Source organism: Condylostylus longicornis, unplaced genomic scaffold (genome assembly GCF_029603195.1).
Source record: "Condylostylus longicornis isolate FDR11 unplaced genomic scaffold, ASM2960319v2 ptg000034l, whole genome shotgun sequence".
Taxonomy (NCBI): domain Eukaryota; kingdom Metazoa; phylum Arthropoda; class Insecta; order Diptera; family Dolichopodidae; genus Condylostylus; species Condylostylus longicornis.
The window spans coordinates 1,650,689-1,672,860 of NW_026578003.1; the positions used below are offsets into that span (position 1 = coordinate 1,650,689).

Sequence of the window (22,172 nt, forward strand, 5' to 3'; positions counted from 1 at the left end):
ATTATTATTGTTATTAAAATTTTCAATAATTTTTGACGCAGTGAATTTCTTTGAAATATCGAATAATCCAATGCTGTTATTATTATTTTTATTATTACTATTATTATTATTGTTATCATTATTATTTGAATTAAGTATCATCGTTGCATCATTATTATTACAATCATATATTTTACTAGTTAATTTGTTACAGCCATTTATTTCCTTTCGTATTTCATTATTATTCACTGTCATTGCAATTTTTGTTGTTATTATATTATTATTATTATTATTGTTATTATTAATATTGCTATTATTTTTTTTACTATTGTTATTATTATTTTTATTATTATTATCGATAATTGAATTTGAATATCCTGTTAAAGAATGAAAATTCTCATTTTTCTGTTTATTATCAAATACAATTGATGATGATAATGATGGACTAGATTTTGTTATTTTTGTTGTTATTGATGTTAATGTTGTTGTTGTTGGTAATTGTATTCCAGATAATGTTGCAGTAGTTTTTATTTTAGGCGAAATTGAAGATGAATTTCTAATAAAATCCTTATGGCTATTATCATAAAATATTTCTAATGTTGATGGTACTGATGATGATTTACGTTCTAATATTTCAATATTATTTTTTTTATTTTCATCTTGTTGATGCTGTTGTTGTTGTTGTTGCAAATTATTTCTATTACTAATAATAAAATTTTTACAATTGTTTAATTTTTCATTATATTCAGAATTTATACCAATTTCATGAGTATTACTAATGTGGTTATTTAATATTCCACTTGTATTAATAAAATCATTATTTTCTCTTCCACCACAACCATTTAATGAAGAGTTTGAAGAATTATTATTATTATTATTACTATTATTATTATTATTGTGATAAATTTTAAAATTTCTCAATTCTTCTAAATCTACTGTATTAAATGGTATAATTTTACTTGAATTATTTTCAATATCGTTGTTCTCTAATAAACGTTTATGTTGATGATGATTATGATGATGATGATTTTGTTGTTGTAAATGATTATGATTATTATTATGATGTTGAAAACCAGTAATTTTATTTGTTATCGATGGTATATATGTTGTATTTATTATATTATTATCATCTAAACTTATTAAATTTTCATCAAAATCGATTTCGGTTTTAAATAGTCGATTTTCAATTATCATTGAAGTACCAGAATTTGATGATAAATTATAATTACTTAAAATTTGTGGTTCACCATTATTATATGATGGTGATGTCATTATAAGATCATTATTATTATTATTATTATTATGTTGATGTAAATTTTGTTGACCAATACCACTTGTTTTAATTAGTTTCTTCATAAAATCATTTTCACAATTATTATTATATAAACTATTATAAAATAAATTTTGATCTCTTAATTGTTGATGTTGATTTATACTTAATTGTTGTTGATGTTGCTGTTTTTGAGATAAATTCATAAAGACATTACCACCACCACCACCACCAACATTATTAATTAACGAACCACCATTTATATTATTAATAACATTTCCTATTATAAAAGATTGTGAATTTGATGTTTCAATAATATTATTATGATCATTGCATATTATATTATTATTATTATTGTTATTATGATTATAATGTGATATTGATGAAGATGATAACGATGTTATAGATTGTGATGAAGATGATGATATTAATTTATTATTTTTAATTGCATCCAATTCTAATAATTCTTTTTTAATTTTTGGTGGTCTTCCAAGACGTATAACAGCATCTCAGTCTCTTGTTCGCCTTGGTCTACCAACTTTTCCCTTACGTATTGGTGGACTTTGTGTTGTATTTTTAAGTAATTTATGCCAATCTGGTTCACATACTAGACTACCAGCAAGCATATAATATCTGTTGAATAAAATATAAATTTAATTATTATACTAATATCATAATATATAGAAATAATTGTATATTTTATATTTAAATAAGTATATATATGTATTATAAATTTGAGTATTTTGTAAAATGTATTTCATGTAGTTAAATGTACACACATTATATTATAGAATAAAATTAAATTTAAATATAAAATAAAATATTGTGTTTAAAATTAGTTTATGAGAATATCCAAACACACATGAATACTGTTATACATATATATTCTCTTGTATGTGATGTTGCAAAGTCTAATTATATGAATATATATGTTGCATATATATACAGACAAATTTATAAGAAATATGTATTGAAATGAGTGTAATTAAAGATAAGTAAGTAAATATTTTTAATTAAATTAAATTTTGAAATAAATGTACGAGTAATTTGTTTAATTATCAAAATTATAAGAATTTTAGTATTTGCAAAGTTACTTGATAGATTTAAAATTGATAAAATATTTATAAAATCTTTATTTTACGATATAGTTACGGTCTAGTATTGTACCTCAAGATTTAGCATATTGTGTCCAAAATAAAATTTACTTCTAATTCTAAGTTTATAAATTTTCGAATGAATCAAATTTAAGACAACTATATTTTAAAGGAATTGATAATTTCCAGCATATTCCTTACAAATAAATTTGTGAGAAACCTTTTTCGCTAAAACAAAATTTCATTTGTTTGTTACCCTTCCGAGTCATTGCCCCGAATATCTATAAATGTCTTTTCATTCGAAAATATGTCTTTATATTTTAAATTACATCATTGATTGCGAAATCGTATTAATTGCTCAATTTGTTCTCCCCCGAAAAGTATGCAATAACATAATATTTTATAATAATTCAATGTAATTAATGTAAATAGATTTTGAATGTAGTTAATGTAAATGGACACCGCTTTTTTTAAATGGTTGTTTATATTACTGCAGAGTGTAAATCTTTTTTTTTGCTTCAAAATTATTTAGCTAGAAATTTTAATTTAAAAATGTTTCAGAATTGGATGTGTACTAAAAAAGTATGTAGTATTGTAGTTCCTCCATATTCTGTAGCTATATATCTTAATAGAGCTCATATAATATTTGGTAAGATAACTGGAATCTTAAATTAAATGTTTTACGTTTTAAAATGCGAATCAAAAAATAAACTCAATTTTTGAAATTATAAATAGAAAAAATTGTGTTCGAATTGACTAAAGTAATTGACAATTTGTAATTCTTAAGACTACAATACAATTTAAAATTATGTTTTAAAATAATGATTGCATCTTATATGATAATAAATGTAATTTGCCCCATAAACATTTAATTTTAATTTTAATTTGTACACTTGTGCAATTCTAATTAATCGTATCCAACTGTTATAATGGTGTAATAATATAAATAGGTATACTTATTTGTATATTAATATATTATACAATAAATATACACAGGGTGATTCAGTAATGAATATGACGACTTCCAAATTTCAAAAAATTTCGTATGAAATTACGGGGTTGGAGAAAAATAAAAAAAGAAAATAATTAGATTTTTTCCAAACTGCTTGGAGTTTTTTTGAATGCTTGGTATTTCGAAAGTACATTCAATACAAAATAAAGCAGTATGTTGCTTTCATGTTCTGTACTAGTCCTTTCAAAAATTGTTTATTTGAAGCTTCTATCCTTTTCGGAAGACAAGTCGTAAGCAAAAAACTTGCGCAAGTAGAAATTTTGACACCTACTTCTGAACAAAAATTTTACTTACTTTTAAAGCCCTAAGTGATGGTATATATTATGTCACTAATTACTGAATTACCCTGTATACAATATGTATGTATTCATGCAATTGATATAAAAATTTTATATACATATAATATATATTATTACCTATCACCAGGTCTTAGTTGTGATGAACATTTTGAACATGTAAAGCATTTTAAATGAAATACATGATGTTCCATTTGTCCTAGAAATGGTTTTTGATTTTCTGGTAATATTGGCATTTGTTGATTTGATTGATGATGTTGTTGCTGTAATTGTTGTTGATGATGAAAATTTGAATTTTGATTATTTGAAATTGGTATTGTTGTTCTCATAACAAATTCATTTGCTGCAATTATTTGTCCGCACGATGAACATGGTGCTGTTGCAAACATTCTATTACAAACAATAAAATTAAGAAAAAATATCACAAAATAATTAAAGAAAATTTTATAATTAAATATTATCGATATGTCTATAAGGGTATATGGAAATATGTATGTGTACAAAGAAGTACACATACATAGTATACATAGTTTATACAATACATAGCATACAAAGTTTTTTACAATACAATTTTCATTAACACTATCATTTATGGCAGTGGAACATCAACTAGATTATACTTTTAAAGAAGTGCAATCTAAAGTACAACTCTCTTGGTTTATTTAACAAAAATTTTCCAAAGAGATTTAACATCATATAAATTTTCATAGATCATATAAACTTTCCATTTTTCTTAAAATCAAGAACAATTATTTCTTAATTTAGAAGTATTTCAGAAAAAAATTTACAATTTTTCTTAACTCTCTAATCAATATTTCTTTTGATAATGCTTAATTAAATTATTGAAGGGTGATGAACGAATTATTCTATACTTTTTACTATAAATTGAGAAATCAATTATTTATTTTTATCATAAAATTTAATATTTGTAAATCAATCTTATTGTATTTTTATAAATAATAGGCCATAGGGCATACAGAAAAAAATTTTTTTATTCAATTTAAATTTAATGTATTAATATAAAAATTTTAAAATAAATTGCTATGTACAAAGATTTTTACCTATATATGATATTATGAAAGTAAATCAAAAAAAAAATATTTATTTTTCAGACATTTTTAATTACCTTTAAGAAATTTTAATTATTTTGGGCATATTTTTCTATTTTCTAAATAAATAAATTATTAAAATACAAAAAAAAATTCTTATTTAAATTGCATATATATACACTTAATATGCTATACTTAATAATAATATTTATACATAAGCAAAAATTGTAAATAATTCTGGAATAAATAATTTAATAAGACAGTATTGAGTCTTTAAGAGAAATAAAGAGAAATAATAAAAGCAGTAGAATTCTCTTCTAAAAATTTATGATCACATTGACAATAGCAGTATTCGCTGCTCAATACAATCTTATTTAAGGTTAAAACACACATATTGTTTCCATTCTGTGGTTTAGTTTCCATGTAGCACATATTTCCTTAAATTTTAATTCACTTCAGTTCCATGAATATAATATTATTTATTTTAGAATAAGATTTTCAAAATATGCTAAAATACCAGATATTTAATGTTCAAACAATCAGCTCTCTTTAGTTGTCAAAAATTACGAATTTTTATAAATGTAAATGGGAAATTCCAGAATATTTTTTCTCAACTTTCTTTTCTCTTGAAGGCGTTTCAATATAAGACATTTGAATAATTATTAGTTATAAGACATTAGAATAATTAGTTATCTATTCTCTCCTTCATTTCAATTAATTATTTAATTTATTAGAATAACACAATAGAAGACATAAAGAAAACTGTTATAAATATGTTGAAGTATATACGTTATAAAAATATAAGACTTAAATTTATGTAGGCTACAAAACCTAACTTTGTAACTCTCAATTAAATTCTTACAAATTTTAATTGCATTACTGAATAATCGTCATCTTTAACTCTTTCGAAATTCATAGTTTTCAAATACAAAAGGTTTTTCTAATAAATATGCTCAACTAATAAATGTTCTAATAAAATGTATACAAAGATATGGTTCAAAATCATAAAATATGTAATTTATATGTAAAATAAATGATTTAATATTTATTAGAATTTTCTACTGTACAATATAGCTATTAAAATTAATATTACTTAAAATATTCTAATATAAATTTTTATCTCTTGAGGACAATTATTAGTACATATGAGCATATACATATGTTTGACCAAAGTTCTAAAATGCATACATATATATAAAATATATAAAATATAAAGAGTGGAATATCTAAAGAATTATTTGCAGAAAATAAAAAAAAAATACTGCAAAGCAATATTAGAATTAAAACTTTCAAATTATTTATTTTTAAAAATCAATTAGATCATGTTGATAACACTAATAAATAAAACAAATATACATACCTACATATTAAAATTTGATTTACAAAATTAAAAATTCTGTTCTTTTATTAATTATTCAAAGTATATTAGATTTCTTACTTTTTATTAACTACCCACAATAATTGAGATTTAGTAATTTCAGTGCAATTACTAAATCTCATTTATTGTGGGTACTTTCACATGTAGTGAAATTTGTCACTACTTCACCGGAAAGGAGTTATTATTTTCTAGTGAAATGATTATTAGTCGGCCTATATGTTTGCCCATTATACTCGTACAGGTTTAATTGAAACAATTATCAAGAAAATTCATAAGTTTGACATCAAATAATTATAACAAGAAACAATAAAGCCAGGGGCTGTTATAATTTTATAATATTGTTGCTACATAATTATAACAACGTTATGTAATATTTTTCTAAAAATTAAAACACCATTATTCAAAAATTTCATTCACTCACTGAAGAAAACGCATATCTAAAGAGATCATAAAACATTTCAAAGATCATATTTCTGTTTTGAAAATAAAATATTCAAGGATTCGCAATATTTTTACTAAAAGTAGAAATAATTTTTATCTTTATATAACATACACATATTTCAAAATTTCTTATAATAAAGCGCGTTCAAATAATTTCAATTATATCAATTATAGCAATTTCGTCCAACCCAATCCAATTTTGATACAATATGAAGGCTGTAATTATGGAAAATAAATAGCTCCTTTGAACATAGCCCTGTTTTTACTTTTCAAAATAAAATGTAGCAAAACAAAAACCGTTTTAATGGACACAAGTTTAGTGGCATACTGAAATAAAAACATTAGCAAATAATAAAGAATTTATTTGTAATGTGACTATAAATATTTTTCGATTTCTCGAAAAACATTTTGAATTTAGCTACAGAATAAAATACAAAATCATTGTAGCCCATTCAGAAATTTGTTTTTATTCTAACTAGATAATTAATTTTCAGAAACGGCTTAAAAGTATAACTAATTTGAAAATATTACCTATATTTCCAAAACTGTTTTGAATTGCATTCAAAATAAAAATATAGAGATACGAAATACATTTATGTCAAAATCACCTATTATATGTGGTTGTCGTGATTTTGGACAGAGTTTGTATCGATTCTGTTTATAAAAAATATCTAATTTAGATGAAATTTTTTTCAGTGTTTAAATATCTGTTAAGAGTTATAGTATTTTATATTTTATGACAAGAGTCATAAAAATTCAATAGCATATACACATACAAATTTTTACATTTAATTACACTCTCCTTTTTTTATTTTTACAAAATTGCATTGAAAATCGTAAATGAGAAAATTGTTGATTTCATTACATTTTCATCGAAATTTTCAATTATTTTTGAATTCAAAAATGAAATTTATAAAAATATCCAATATAAATAAAATTATTTTAAATTAAATATTAACTATGAAATCGATTTAAAAATCAGAAAGATACAATTAATTGGAAAACAAGTACGAGATTATTTTCCATACGCATGAATTCGTACACGTTTATTACGTGTGCGTTTGTGTGTGTTATGTAAATAAAGTTTTAGTATAAATTTCTAAAACTAAAATTAATTTTCAGGAATTTAATAATCATAAAAACATTATTATTGAAATTGCGAACAATATTTATTTTATTTTTTTTTTTCTATGCTTTACACAATAAATTGTTCGTTCTATCGAATCTGCATTTTATTGAAACACATTTGAACTTTTCTACAATATAAAAAAAAAAAAAAAGTACACATCCACACATTTTTTATTGTTTTTCGAAATTTTTATTTTTTGTTTTGATTTTTGTTTCTAATATTCACAACAATTTTAATTTCCCTTTTGAAAAATTTCCAAACTTTTAATTGACTGCAATTATTTTGAAACACACTTATAGATCGCATTAAACAATATATGTATATATAAACAAAAATAAAAAAAAAACTAGAAGGTAAGTGAAAAAACAATACAGAATAACGTGGAAACATAAATATTTTATACACAATATTCACACACACACATTTACATACACATGCATTCATTCATTTCAAAAATTATTCAGAACAATATTGTTTTGCAGTCTTATGTAACAGATATACTTGTATATTTTCATATTGTCCTCCTACAACTAGAACACTTCACTCCCTTCTCTATTAAATATACTTTTTAATTTTGATTTTGCTTTTTGTTTTTTATTTGGGTCTAATTTATTAAGGTATATATACGAATACACGTACTTGAAGTCAATTATAATCAAGAGAAATCAGAGATTTTCTTTTTTTTTTCAACATTATTTATAACTCTTTTAATTTATTTTCACTTTTCTCATATTTTTTAGCGTATTTTCAAAATATCATTAAAAATTTATGTATTTCTAAGTGTCATACTGTCTGCCCTCCTTTATTTTAGAGAAAATTTTAAAGAAAATATATGTCTTTTGTTCAAACAACGTACAGCTTTCCAAAGTATAGTGAAAGCGCAAGTACATATTAAACAATTAATTGTATTCAGTGCATTTGAACTTATTTATTAATAATTATTCCTGATCCTGTTTCTGTAACTTAAAATATAAAATAATATTATACAAAATTTCAGGATATTGAACGGTATTTACAATTCCTTCAAAACGAGGCATAAATATGATTTTTGAATTAATTACTCCCTTATGGATATGGTAACCTGAAAGCCCTTTAAAATTTAACTATTTGGAAATACACCAATATTAATTTAAATTTATTATTTCTCTAAACGTTTGACTGCTCTAAATTTTTAGCTCTCACATTTAACAAATTTTATCATCTAGCTCTTTTTTTTGAAAAAAGAACGAAATTTCTTGTATACATACTGACTACTTCCTCCTCCTTCTATATGCCATTTGAAAAACGTCATTTTTCGATCAGCTATCTCCTTCTTTTACATAATTATGTTTTACCAAACTTCTATAAGATCAAAAAATCAGTCTTCTTATCAAAAACTATGACCTTGATTCTTAAGGCAATTAATCAATTCCTCGTAAACATAGAACTAGTATTTCAAAAGGAAAATGTGCTTGTCTTAAAAACACTTTCCTTGATTCCACTGAATTTTTTAATTTTTGTTTTTCTTTTCGCAAAATTATGTATTGTAATGGCTTAAACAAACATATATACACATTATATATCTTATATATGAATGCACTTATTTATAAATATTTGAATATTGAAAAAAAAAGTTAAAGAGTGCAACTACATATATATGTATGTATAAGTACATTGAGAGTATTTGAGTATATTATTATAAAAAAGGATGATGAGATGAGTATTTGTTTCCGTTGATTTTGTTTCTCATAATTTTTTTGAGGGTTCTATATTGTATTAATAAAACGGAGAATAAGTAAATCAACAAAAACATAGAAAATATCTAAATAAATATCGAAACTTTTGTATAAATACGAATATATACACTCTTACATATTTTCATATATATATATATGTATATACACTCTCACATCTTGTACATAGTTAAAATTTTCATAATTATCCTTTCCTTTGTTAAAATATGTTGTTGTTGTTGGATTTCATATTATGTTATTGCACTAGGTGTTGATTGTTTCATATAGATTAAATGTTTTTGTTGTTTTATTATTGCTCTCGTATTTATGTTTTTTGTTTATTGTCATATATTCTTATTATTGTTTTTTGTTATTCCTTCCTGCTGCTGCTATTGCTACTGCTGCTCTTACCGTTATTGGTACCTTTTATATTATGTAAGCGTTTTTGTTGTTGGTGTTTTTATCGTCGTTGTTGATGTTGTTGTTATTCCTTTTGTTTGTTATGCATTATTATTATTTCATTTTATTGCTTATATGTGTATATTTTGTTTTTTATTTTTTTTTTATTTTTCTTGAGTTTTTCTCCTACTAATTTTATTTTAAAAATTTTTTTCATTTTATTTTGTTCTCTTATAACTGTTGTAGTATAAAAGTGAATATATAGATTTCGATCAAATGTTAGTACATATTAATAATGAATTAGACCAGACCCATGTCAATTTATTGCTTTTTTAAGAGCTAGAAATTAAGAAAGCTAAAAGTGTCTCTTTGAGGATCACAAAATATTAAAAGTCCCAAGTGATTCGAATTCATCATCATCATTTGGCGCTTCATGATCACATTCATCATCATTTGGCCTTCGTCACAATACCCCTCCATGTTGATCTACTTTGAGCCAGTGTTCCCCAATTTGGAACCCCTATAATTTGCGCGTAATTTTCAACTGATACACAAATTAATTGATCCAAATTATAAACAAATAATTATTATTAATTTTAATTAAGCTCAAATTTTCTGAATAATTAACATTTTCTCGTTTAATTTTTTTATTTATTATTAATTTTTAAGTTTAATTTTAAAACGTCTAAGTTTATTTTCTTTAATATTCAATATTATGTACGTCATCCCTGTATAAGTACAAATCCTTATATAAGTCCTTATATAAGTTTAAAACGAAATTGCGGTCTCATTGAGCATACACCTAAAGAAACGTTTATTTCAATTTTTTGGCAACCAAATTTTTATTTCTGACACGAATTCAATATTTTTTCTTACAGTTCTCGCGCTATATCAGCAAATATCATTATATTGATTTAAAATGCCTATTGATTCAAAAAAAAAAAAGACCGACCATAATAATTCCAATTCCTGAAAACCGATCCGATTCCCTTACATCATTCCCATTTTGATCCCTATAATTCATTCTTGGTACAAGTTCTTGTTTTCGTTTAGCAAAATTTTCGTTGTATACCAATTCTGTTTTTGCTTTCGTTTTCTTTTGTACTCTCTTTTTTGTTTTTGCTTTCGTTGTTGTATTTTTGAAGAGTTTTTACATTTTACCTATAAAATAATAACACCTGTGTCTAACGTACATAACTGTACATTATTATTTCTGTTATGTTGAAAATTTGTATTGCATTTTACAAAAAAACAAGAATAAAAAAACACACGGAAAAGAAAAATGAACAAAAAATCTCTTAAAAAATAAAAAAGTTGCTGGCATGCTAGAAAACTTAACTCATTCCCTATATAAATTTTTTTTCTCCAACATTTTTTATTCTTTGTTACGATGGAGAATATAAAAACTAAAAAAAATAATAATGCAAGGGCTTAATTCTTACAGTTAAAGTAAAATATAGAACCTTCATTATTTTTGGATTTTGTTTTTTAATTAAAATATGTTACAAGGTGTTCCATTTTAATGAAATTTCATTTGTTAAATAAAATTTTTTCTATTTTGTTTTAATGCAACATGTTTGATTACTATTTGTTTTTTTTCATTTTCTTGTTATTATGTGTAATATTAATTGTATTCCTTTAAATAACTTATAAATCTGTTTTTCTTTGAAAAAAAAAAATAGCTTGCGCTTGATTGAATTTCATGTAGTAATATAATCGGATTTGCGAAATATGACGACTTTTTCATGCATTAAGACGAAATTATGAATTTATATCTGAATTTATTTAATATGAACAATCAACTTTAAATCACAAAATTACGAATAATGGAATAAAGGTAGGCATGACATCATGAAAAGAATAAGAGCCTGTTTAACAGTTTACATAAAACTAATATGTTTGTAAAATTATCAGAAAATTTACCGCAAGTGCTATCATAGTTATTAGAATCTATCAGTTCAAACAATATGGTGTTAATTGGTGTTATGATGTCAATTGATCAAAAAATTTTCGAATGATAACATTTTTATTTTGTCAACTAGAAACCATCAAATACTAAATATTGAAATGGCCTGTCAAAACAAATTTACATCATTTTTTAATATTTGTTAACGTCAAATGAAAGTGACATTATTATACAATTTTCTGACATTATAAACAATTGAAATAATTAATCAAAAATTAACACTCTGTCAATTTAAATGGAAAATCATTATTAATATCAAATATGCACGGTTATACCATCACTTATATAAATTAAAATATATCTACATAAATATAAGAATAATATGTGTATATATGCATGCATGCGAAATAATATTGTATATTAATAAAATATAATAATAATTTTATGCATATATGTACATACTCGTATATATTATGTACAAATAAGATGCACACACAACATACACTTAGGTAAAAATTCTCTCATATAAAAAAATATTGCAAAAAGGAAAACAACACATATTTTTTGTATTAACTTAGTTAGGAATTCATAAAATTTTCATCTTTATGATATTTTCGAACACATTTACGTACATACATACATATATCAGCCAAAATGCATAAATATTTATATATATTTTTATGTATGTTTTTATAAATATGTATAAATAAATAAATATGCATATTGAATTTAAACTTTTCATTTGTTCTTCTTTTTTTTGTTTTTTTTTTTTTTACGATGGTTAGGTATTTGGAACAGTTTTAATTAATAAACTTCATTACACATTCCATACTTAAATTAATTTTCAACTCAAATTACGACATATAAGAGAAATGCTTTTAATAGGTATACTTGACGTTCATTTCTATACATAAAAGTTGAAATACGGTGGGTATTGTGTACACAAGTCCATATATATACATATATGTACATACTTTTGCTTACAGAAAGAATAATAATTGTAATATGACATTGTAATGCATGTAACATGTATGTATGTATATATGTAAAAGGAATATATTATAAAATATGAAAAGTTTTACATCACACATTGTAAAAAAACAAAAATGCATAAAGAAACATTTATGGAAGGAAAGACGGTCTAGTAGATGGTATATGGTGGAAAATGTACGTATTTGTGTACATGGTTGTGTAAAAAATGTACAGTGAGAACATGAATAAAACGTTATATGTATATATATATAGAGCTGCATTGGATTATAATTTTGACTTCCTCATATAATTGAATTTTTTTTTTTGGTTTTTGGGAGGGAATCGAGTATTGATTGTATAACGGTATGAGAAAATAACTGAAAAGTTACAAAAAAAAAAAAATGTTATTTTTTTATATATGTACATACATATGTATGTGTATATGAACATTTTTTAATTTTGTTTATTTGAATGGTTGTGATTCCAAGAAATTTTTCTTGTAAAAACTTTGTTCACTCTCGCGCAATTATACATATTTTGTTATACTTATGTAACCAAGTAAATTATGTATGAAAAACAATTACCTATTTAATTTTTTATTTTCTTTAAATAATTTTATAATATGACAGCAATAATAATAAGTGATGTTAATTAAAAAAAACAATCAAGTGTCATTCAATATAAACCTTAAAATGTCAAAACAGTAAAATATTGTCAAACTATAAGTGAGAATGCAATTGAAAATTTTTCATTGATTTAATAAAAATTTAATATTATTAGAGTATTTTTAGAAATAAAATAAAAATATGAAGATACTTAAAAATTTATGCCCCATGAAAAAAATTCAATAAATTAGAGGCGTTTTTGTAATATGCAAAAAAAAAATCTATTCAATATTACTATTTTGGGAAAAATATTTATTTCCTCATACAACCATCTTCAACAACTCTTAAAACTAAAAGGGCTTCAGTTATCACTCCAAACCGGCTGGCAAGTTTGTTCGAGATAGAGCCTCAGGACTTGTATAGTGGCAGTAATATGCGTAAATAAAGGGTAACAGAATGATATACAAGCCTATGCAGGCACCGGGAGGTTTATATAAAAGTATGCACAATATAGAATCTTTTTTTTACAATTCTCCACATTTTTTATGATGGCTCTTAGCTAAAAATACTAAAAATAAATTTCTAACAAATTCACAAAATAAATTGGTTTTCTGCCCTCATTTCTTCTCTGCAATCCACTATTTTTCGTTTATTAAAAACTTATAATAAATTTTTGATCATATGATTAAAGTTTCCAATAGTGAACACATTGTATTCGGTGAAGTGAATGTATGTATAATCTTATCGAGAATAGAAAGCAAAACTTAAAACAGAAAAATATGAGTACGTTGTGCAAACAGAATAGCTAAGTGGACGTACAAGTAAGAGGTGGACATTTTTAATTTATGATTATCGTTCAATCTGTTGAATAGGTACGCAACTTAGAAAAATTAAAATTCGGTGATACTAGACCAGTAGTGAGTACTAATTGGGAAGCTTATTTTATCTTCATTCTTCACGACAAATGTTCGGAGTATATACGAAATAAAATGTAAAGATGGCGGCAACTTCATGAGAGCTACCTGGTAAACACAGAGGAAAGCATTACCATTACCTAACTGTTTAATCCGGTAACTACAGTCGAAATTTATTAAAACTCCAATAACCGCTTTTTAATCAAGTTTACTATAAGTATGTAATCGAAATTGACTATATCAAATACTGAATCTTTATTGTTCAAGAGGCCAGTATACTCGTAGTTAGATTGAAAACAACCAGATTGAAAATTATTGAATTGAAATTAAAATTATCTTTTAATTACTGAAGGCTCTATTTAAAAAAATGTTCAAATCGCCATGGCACAACATTATAATTTTTGGAATCTTGAGTTTTGGAAAATTTCCGCAAATTTACGATACTGATTCAGAAATAAATAGGTATTATTGCTGTTTTGAAAGCGCTTATGTAACAAAAATTTCTTACAATTATTATTAAAAAATTAATCATAAAAAGTTAATCATAAAACAATTATGAATTTAATTGAAAATTCTATTGAATAATTTTATAAAATAATGGGAAAACTAACAATTTGATATAAAGGTTAATAATATCAAATTATTTATTATTTAAAATACAAAACAATAGCCCACGTTATTACTTTATTAAAATTGTAATTATTATTTTTTTTTTTTAAATAAATTGTTTTAATTTAATTACATTGTATATTATGATAATGACGAATATAATAATTAAATCACGGTCAATTAATTTGTAATTAATTAGATTAGACAAAAGTAAATTTTATATACACTTACATATTGTATATTTTATTTAAATTAATATTTAAAGTTTATATTACTAATTAATTAGTAAATAAATACGATTTATTTTATATTATGGTTTTTGTTTATTAATTTAATTAAATTGCATTAAAAATATTATTAATACAGTTTAATGCATAAAAATAGCAATTGTTAATAACGTTGTAATTGTTCAATTAAATATGAAAAAAAAATTAATAAATAAGAAATTGTTAGAACATTTTAATAAGAAGTTGTGGTTAAAGCTCGGTTTTAGATTTAATTTCAAATTCTAATTCCTTGTTCTAAATTTTAAGCTCAAACACGTGAAATTTCATTAGAGGTTGTATTCAACTAGTTCATCTACTAATCAACCCAATTCGAGTAATTGGAACGATTTTGAAGAGTATTAAATGCCCCAATCATTTTTGGTCTTAGTAAGCTATAGTCATAACACAAATTCTTGTAAACATATGTGTACACAAGCTCTACCACAGGGGGGGGGGGGGGGGGGGGGGCAGGCCTAAAATTAACAACTCAATATTTTAAACAAAATATTTCAAACGGAGAATGTGTCTTCAATGAAGAGAATGATATATATTTTCATTTGTGCATAAGTCAAAATGAAATAATTTACCATGTAAATAATTGAACTGCTAAAACCTTTTATCGACAGGACCGAATAAATGGACCAGCAATTATAAACATTATTTATAAGATAGCTCGTTCTCTAAATTATTTGGACATAAATATTAAATTTGCTGATATGAAAGTACGTAAAGCCTTTGTGGAATAATTAAAAATAAAATTACATTAAAATATTGCTGTCATTCTGTTTTTTTATGCATTGCATTTGAAAAATTTTAGGGCCTGTAAATATCAATTGCCGCAAGTCTCTCTGTCTCTGAAAGCCCCTGTGTGTTCGGATTTATATTCAACAACTTGGTTTAAAAATGCTTTCTAATTATTATTTGAAGTACTTGTCACAAATAATACAATAAAATTTTTTATCAATTCCAAAGACTATTTATTACGCTTAAATACCTTAATTCACGCATTTTAATTTTATTGTTGAAAAAAACATTATTTTAGAAATTTACACTGTATGTTCAGTAAAAAAAAAATCTCAACATTCTCTAATCTTCATTCCTCCATTTTTAAATTTATTCAATAAAATTTTCTATTTCAAAACACGCACAAAAAAATTCTCTATAATTCAATTAGTTAATATTTTCATATATTTAATATTCAAATCAAATATTTCATCTTCTAATTGTGCAAATTATTATCAACTGCCAACTCTTAATTTAATATTTCAAAAAATAGAAAAAAAAAAATGAGCAAATAAAGGAAAAAATTTGATAATTTTTTGAATTTATACAAAAAATAACAAAAATTTTTTTTTGGCAACAAAATTTACACTTCTATTCGCACATTCACTTTCACAAATTGTTTAAGATAAAATTGGCAATAAATAAATCCGCAAAATCAACTTTCCATATATTATGAAAAATTCAACCAAAAATTTAAATATAGGAGGGTTAACAAATTTGCGTAATACAGCGAAAATCATAGTATTTACATTCTTATTATAAAATATGAAAAAAAAAACAAGAGTTGATTTGGCCAACATTAAGGTATTTTTATGCAATATTAAATATTTGGAAAGGAGCTAAGCAAGTATAGCGAATAAGTCCCCTTTCATAATCCTTCATGCTTCTAATAATTCTTCATCAAACAAAAATATTCTGCTACGTGTTACAATTCACAATTTGTGAAAATATCGATGAAAGTCAAACTTAATGTTCTGCAGTTCGAATCTTATAAAATAAAATAGCATTCGTGAAAATGAAATTGTTTTTGTTTAGAAATCAAGTAATTTTACGTGTTCTAATTTAAATTCACGGAGCATTTACAAAAATTGTTATAAAAAAAGTGAAAAATAAACATCAGCTTATTGTTTTTTACTTCAGTTTTCGAATTGGAGTGAAATAAACTACAACAAATTTGAAATTGAGTGAAATTAAAATGTAACCCGGATTCATAACAGCACGGTCTCAGAAATTTTAAAGTACACATCTTTCAAAATATTTGCCTACATTTTGGGAGACCTGTTTATAAATTTTCTTTAAAAACCTCCAATAAGTATGCAATTTTTTTAGTTTAGCAGGTCCTGCGCATAACTGTACCTTTAATTTATTTTGTGGAGTATTTTTATTAAACAAGTTTAAGATGGCATAAAATGTGGGTCAAATGCAAGTATTCTATCAAAAACCAGCAATACTAACTAATTTTATCAACATATTCTCATCTTAACGACAAATTTCGAATATATTTTTAAAATAATCACTTAAATTTGTCTAATATTTTCTATTTTTGTATTTTTCTTGAACAAAAATTTGTCAGTAAAATTTTAATCTAATCAAAATTAAATAAAAAAGACATGTTAGTATAAAATATTTCGTTAACATATTCACAGATTACCTTTGTACGCTATTAGCTATGTATACATAATCTTTCTTATTTAAATAAATCAACAGTCAGATCAGAGGATGCGTTGCGTGTTTCGTATAATAGGACTAAAAAAAAAATTCAATAAAAAAAAAAAGCGAAAATATTTTCCTTCTATTCCTAAAACAATTTAACCTCATGCTTATTTTTTTCATTTTTTCTTGTTTTTTTCGTCAGGGAGGTCTTGAATATTAGAATAGATTATGTTCAGAAAAACATAAGACAATAAAACAAGACCGATATTTTTATTTGAATATTTTATGTAATTAAATATTTTTGAATTAGAATATTAAATTATGTCCCATATTTTTAGACTCTTAATGATAATCTTGGTTAACCCTTAAAAATTTGAATATTAAAAATGGTAATGAAGTGAATAAATATATTGCAGTCCATTTATTCTACAGAAACTATGAAATTTTCGTATCTGGTTTATGAATGGTCAATGAGATAATATTCCCAACAAGTCGGCATTTATTATACTCTGAACAAGAACGGTGTCAAATATTTTTGATAATTTTTAATTGCAGCACTACTGTCACTCATAGTTTTAGATTGAACGACATTGTTGACAATTAAAACATAAATGAAGCCTGGAATTTTTATCAACATCTTAGAATCCGATGAAATGCTCTCTACTCGTAATTGCAAAATACAACACTGAAATAGCGACACGACAGTAGGGTGAGAAATTATTAAAATACGAAATTCATTTCTTTTTAGAACCACACAACATAACTATAGCAAAATATAAGGAAAAAAAAAGATAAAGAAAAAATGAAGCAAATCTTCAAATCAATCGATTTGAAAATTAACACAGAAAAATAAAATTTATTTATTTTTTTTTTTTTAAATAAATTTTCTTATGAAATTTAAATAAAAAAAAAAAATAAATTCAAAAGTGTCGAAAATCATCATTGTAAGGTGCCATTTATGAATTGTTTAAACACACACACACACATACATATATGTATATTTATTGCGAATACATCACTTTTGTATATATATGCTCTTATAAACATTAAGGAGAGCACAGAAAGAACGAAAAAAAATTTATCTGCGGTAGCAGAAAGACCACCGTTCCGAAAACATAATTTTTCTTTTGCTTTTCTTCTTATGTTTTTTTTTTTTTGCTCTTTTATTTTATTTTCTGTTCTTGTCTGTTCTATTTGATTTTTCAATAAGCAAATTGCATAAATTCTGTTCATCAAATTAATGTCAAAAAACATAAAGAAAAACGTGACAGAAATCTAAATGTCCTTTAAATATGCTTTAGATCGAATTTTTTTTTTTTTATTTTCCATATTTATTTTATTTTATTTTTTTTTCATTTTTATTTCTGGTTTTTTATTATAAATATTATATACTTTATTTTTGGTATACCATTATCATCATAAAGATTATTCATCATCGCTATCATCATCACACCATAACTTGCTTATTTTAAAATAATTTATTGGCTGTTAATAGACTCGGTCGAATTATTAGTATTGAAAAATAATGAACTCTGTTAATTGGAAGCGTCATTGTAAAAATGGAACCGAAGTGGTGAACGGAAACGGCAAACGATTTCCGTTGTTAACCCAGTAAAACAGTGAAACGGCAAAACCGATAGTACAGTATTTTGCTTATAATGTCACACACACACACACATGGAAACAGATGATGTCAAAAAGAAAACAACCACCAGCAGTGAAATAACAATTTAGGCTATTTATCACCGTCCACTTTCAATTTCGTGGCGATAATTTCACTTTATTCTGGGCAGCCCCATTAAAATATGTGTATTCTATATGAAATCAAAAATTTCGCCGCGGAAAATCGCTCTCGTTCTGCTTTCAAATTAATCATTTAAATTCCTTTAAATGAAAGAGTAGTCATTTATGAAATTTAAATACCCATTAATTGTTAAATATAAAAGTCGTATGCAAAACACAAAAATAGAAATATGAGTTGGAAAAGCTTGACTTCTTTATTGCAAGAATAGCCGAAGCAGGTTATCTTCCAACATGAAACATAATACTTAGATGGCAAAAGTAGTAAACTGTATGTAAAGTAGAACAACCGAATTCCAGAAATACGCTATCTCTCACTATACATATTCAGAAATATATATCGTCGGCTGAGTGCTATTTTGATCCATACGCCATGACTTTTGAATCGAGAAAATCGCGTTTCAAGTTTAACAACACTATTTCAAAACTAAACGATGGGATTTCTTAAATTTTTGTTAATAGTTTTATTGGTATTTTAAGAGTTTGACTATAGAGTTTTGTGAAATTTCGACAAAGGGATTGAGAGTTATAGCAAATTAAATAGAGAAGGTCCAGTGCGATTTTGATCCATATCCATATAATAATCTTATCGAATCTTTGACTAAATTCATATTATAATTCAGGTTGAATCAGTAAAATATGTGAAGATTAATTATCAATGAAACATCGATTATTTTAGAAATCACTCATCATTGAATTTTTGAATTTCTTGTGAAGCAGAAATTATGCTGTACTGTTCCGAGCCAAAATGAACTTATTGCATTCTGTGAAGTTATAGCCTATAATCCTCCTTGTAAAATTTTAAAGCATCTTATAGTGATAAGACCACGTCTGTTATAATTCATGTACAAGATATGAATGTTCAAATAGAAATTATTGGTATTAAAATGAAACACATGTACATACATACCTGTACATTCATATTATAAGTATGTATATAAAAAGGTATATACTAAAATATTATTGAGATTGACTGTACATTTAAATTCAAATGATATTATAAAGTACCTAAATATTATTATATACATATGTACATACTAATATATGAAGGTAAAGTGTGGTAAGTAATAAAAACTAAAAAAATAAATTGAATAAAAAAAAAATAAAATAATATGAAAATATGCAAGGACTTTAAATCGACCATAAAGAACTTTTTACCAGTGTTTTTAGTAATAAAAGTCATTTATATTAAAATATTTTCACCTGTTATAAGCATTTTATTCATTCTCTTCTCGGACCCTCTTCTCGTATTTACTTCCCTATATGTTTAGTTATTTTTCTTATAGCAATACATTAAGTTCTGGAATTGTGGAACTTCTGGAATAGTTATTCTCCATTTCTATATAAATTTTAATGTTTTTTTTATTTTGCCTGTTTTTGTTTTTTGGTTTTCTTTAATGAGTTTAAATTGTATGCGAAGAAAGAAGGCAGAGGTTAAAGTATAATAAAAAGTAGTGTCGTAAATTATATTAAAAGTGAGCTATAAAAAGCAACAATTGTTTTTTTTTTCTTATTTAAATTCATGGCATCTTTATATGGTTTAAAGTTTAATTAAAAAAAAAAGAAAATTTCATTGTGTATAGTTTTAGTTTCGACTTTATAATGACACAACATGGACCCCGAATGAGATGTTAAAAAATATTTAATGATTATATTGACGATATTAAGTAGTTTGCTAAAAACATTTATCAAAACGCAGCTTTAAAAATTCCGGTTGAATTTAATACGAAACAAGATACTTGCGCCAAGAATGATATTTTATAATTATTATCCGATAATAAATTAAGCGTTATGGAAGTTTCAATCAGATTGTAGTATTTTGCCCTAAGAATCCAAATGAACAAAAGAAGCCAAAGAAAAACAAGATGATAAGCGCAAAGACGAATGAGGCGGAAATATACATCAAAGATTTACAAATCAACGCTTCATTTCAAAGTATAAAAAATCGTGTGAAAAAAATTTATACAAAAAGACTCGACTAAGTATAAAAATAAGTGAAACCGAAAATTTGAAATCGGAAAAAACACTTTTCCTGCTTAGAGTACCCGCAAGAGACCCACACTTCTAATGAATGTGAGCAACTTTTCGCAGGGGGAAATCCCACAATGGCATACCCATCAACCAGGGTCTAATCTGGCCCCTCTCTTATAGACCAACGCTCCACAATGGTAAAGAATGTGCACTAGAGTGTTTTCCCCTGTACCACAGAAAAAAAGAGCTTATGGAAGGTAAATTAAAATTTGACAATCTAACTCTTAAAATAGACACGTCCTTATAACCCATAGGTTTTATTGCATTTCCAGATCCCAAACAAAATTTTGCCAAATACCTTGTACATGTTCATTCCGAGAAATGTATCATCAGGTATATTGTTGAAAATGTCTCGAAAATCTCTATAACTTTTGTTCAGTGACATGTACCAAAATTGGGGTTGTGATGTCAAAGGTTCTGGAAATTTCTACACATTTGATTTAATGTTTTATAGAGCAAAATAAATATTTTTATATACCTTTACTATTTCTACATAATTTTATTGATTTACATTCTTATTGATAAAAACCGCAAAACCGTATCGCTATCATAACAAATTCTTTGGACTTTTAACTTAATGAATCAATTTCTTATGAAATATCTTAACATTTCCCAACTCTATCACATAATTACATAATTTACGAAGATAAAATGCAATACTTGCATTATTCTAATGAAAAAAAAAAACAAGTTCACCAAAAGTGCACTTCAATTCATTTTTAATTACACGATAACTAAATATTTATTTTCTTTTGAATTAGAGAACTAGGCACTCGAAGAAATTAAATGACACTTAACTATAAAAGCATAAGGATTCTTAACATTTTTCACAAAATTAAATTTACAAAACCGAAAAAAGCAAATTTACAAAAAT

At 24.4% G+C, this 22,172-nt stretch overlaps 1 protein-coding gene across 1 annotated transcript in view; it reads right to left on the bottom strand.

Moving 5' to 3' along the window:
• Window positions 1-1,542: 1,542 nt before the first annotated feature.
• LOC129608757 (GATA zinc finger domain-containing protein 14-like) overlaps window positions 1,543-22,172 on the bottom strand; it is a 50,422-nt gene continuing 29,792 nt past the window's right edge. Inside the window, exons 4-5 of the mRNA XM_055520454.1 lie at window positions 3,772-4,041; window positions 1,543-1,882 (exon numbers count right to left, since the gene is read on the bottom strand). Of these exons, the coding sequence (XP_055376429.1) occupies window positions 1,759-1,882; window positions 3,772-4,041 (394 nt within the window). The 3' untranslated portion in view covers window positions 1,543-1,758. The remainder of the gene's footprint in view (window positions 1,883-3,771; window positions 4,042-22,172) is intronic.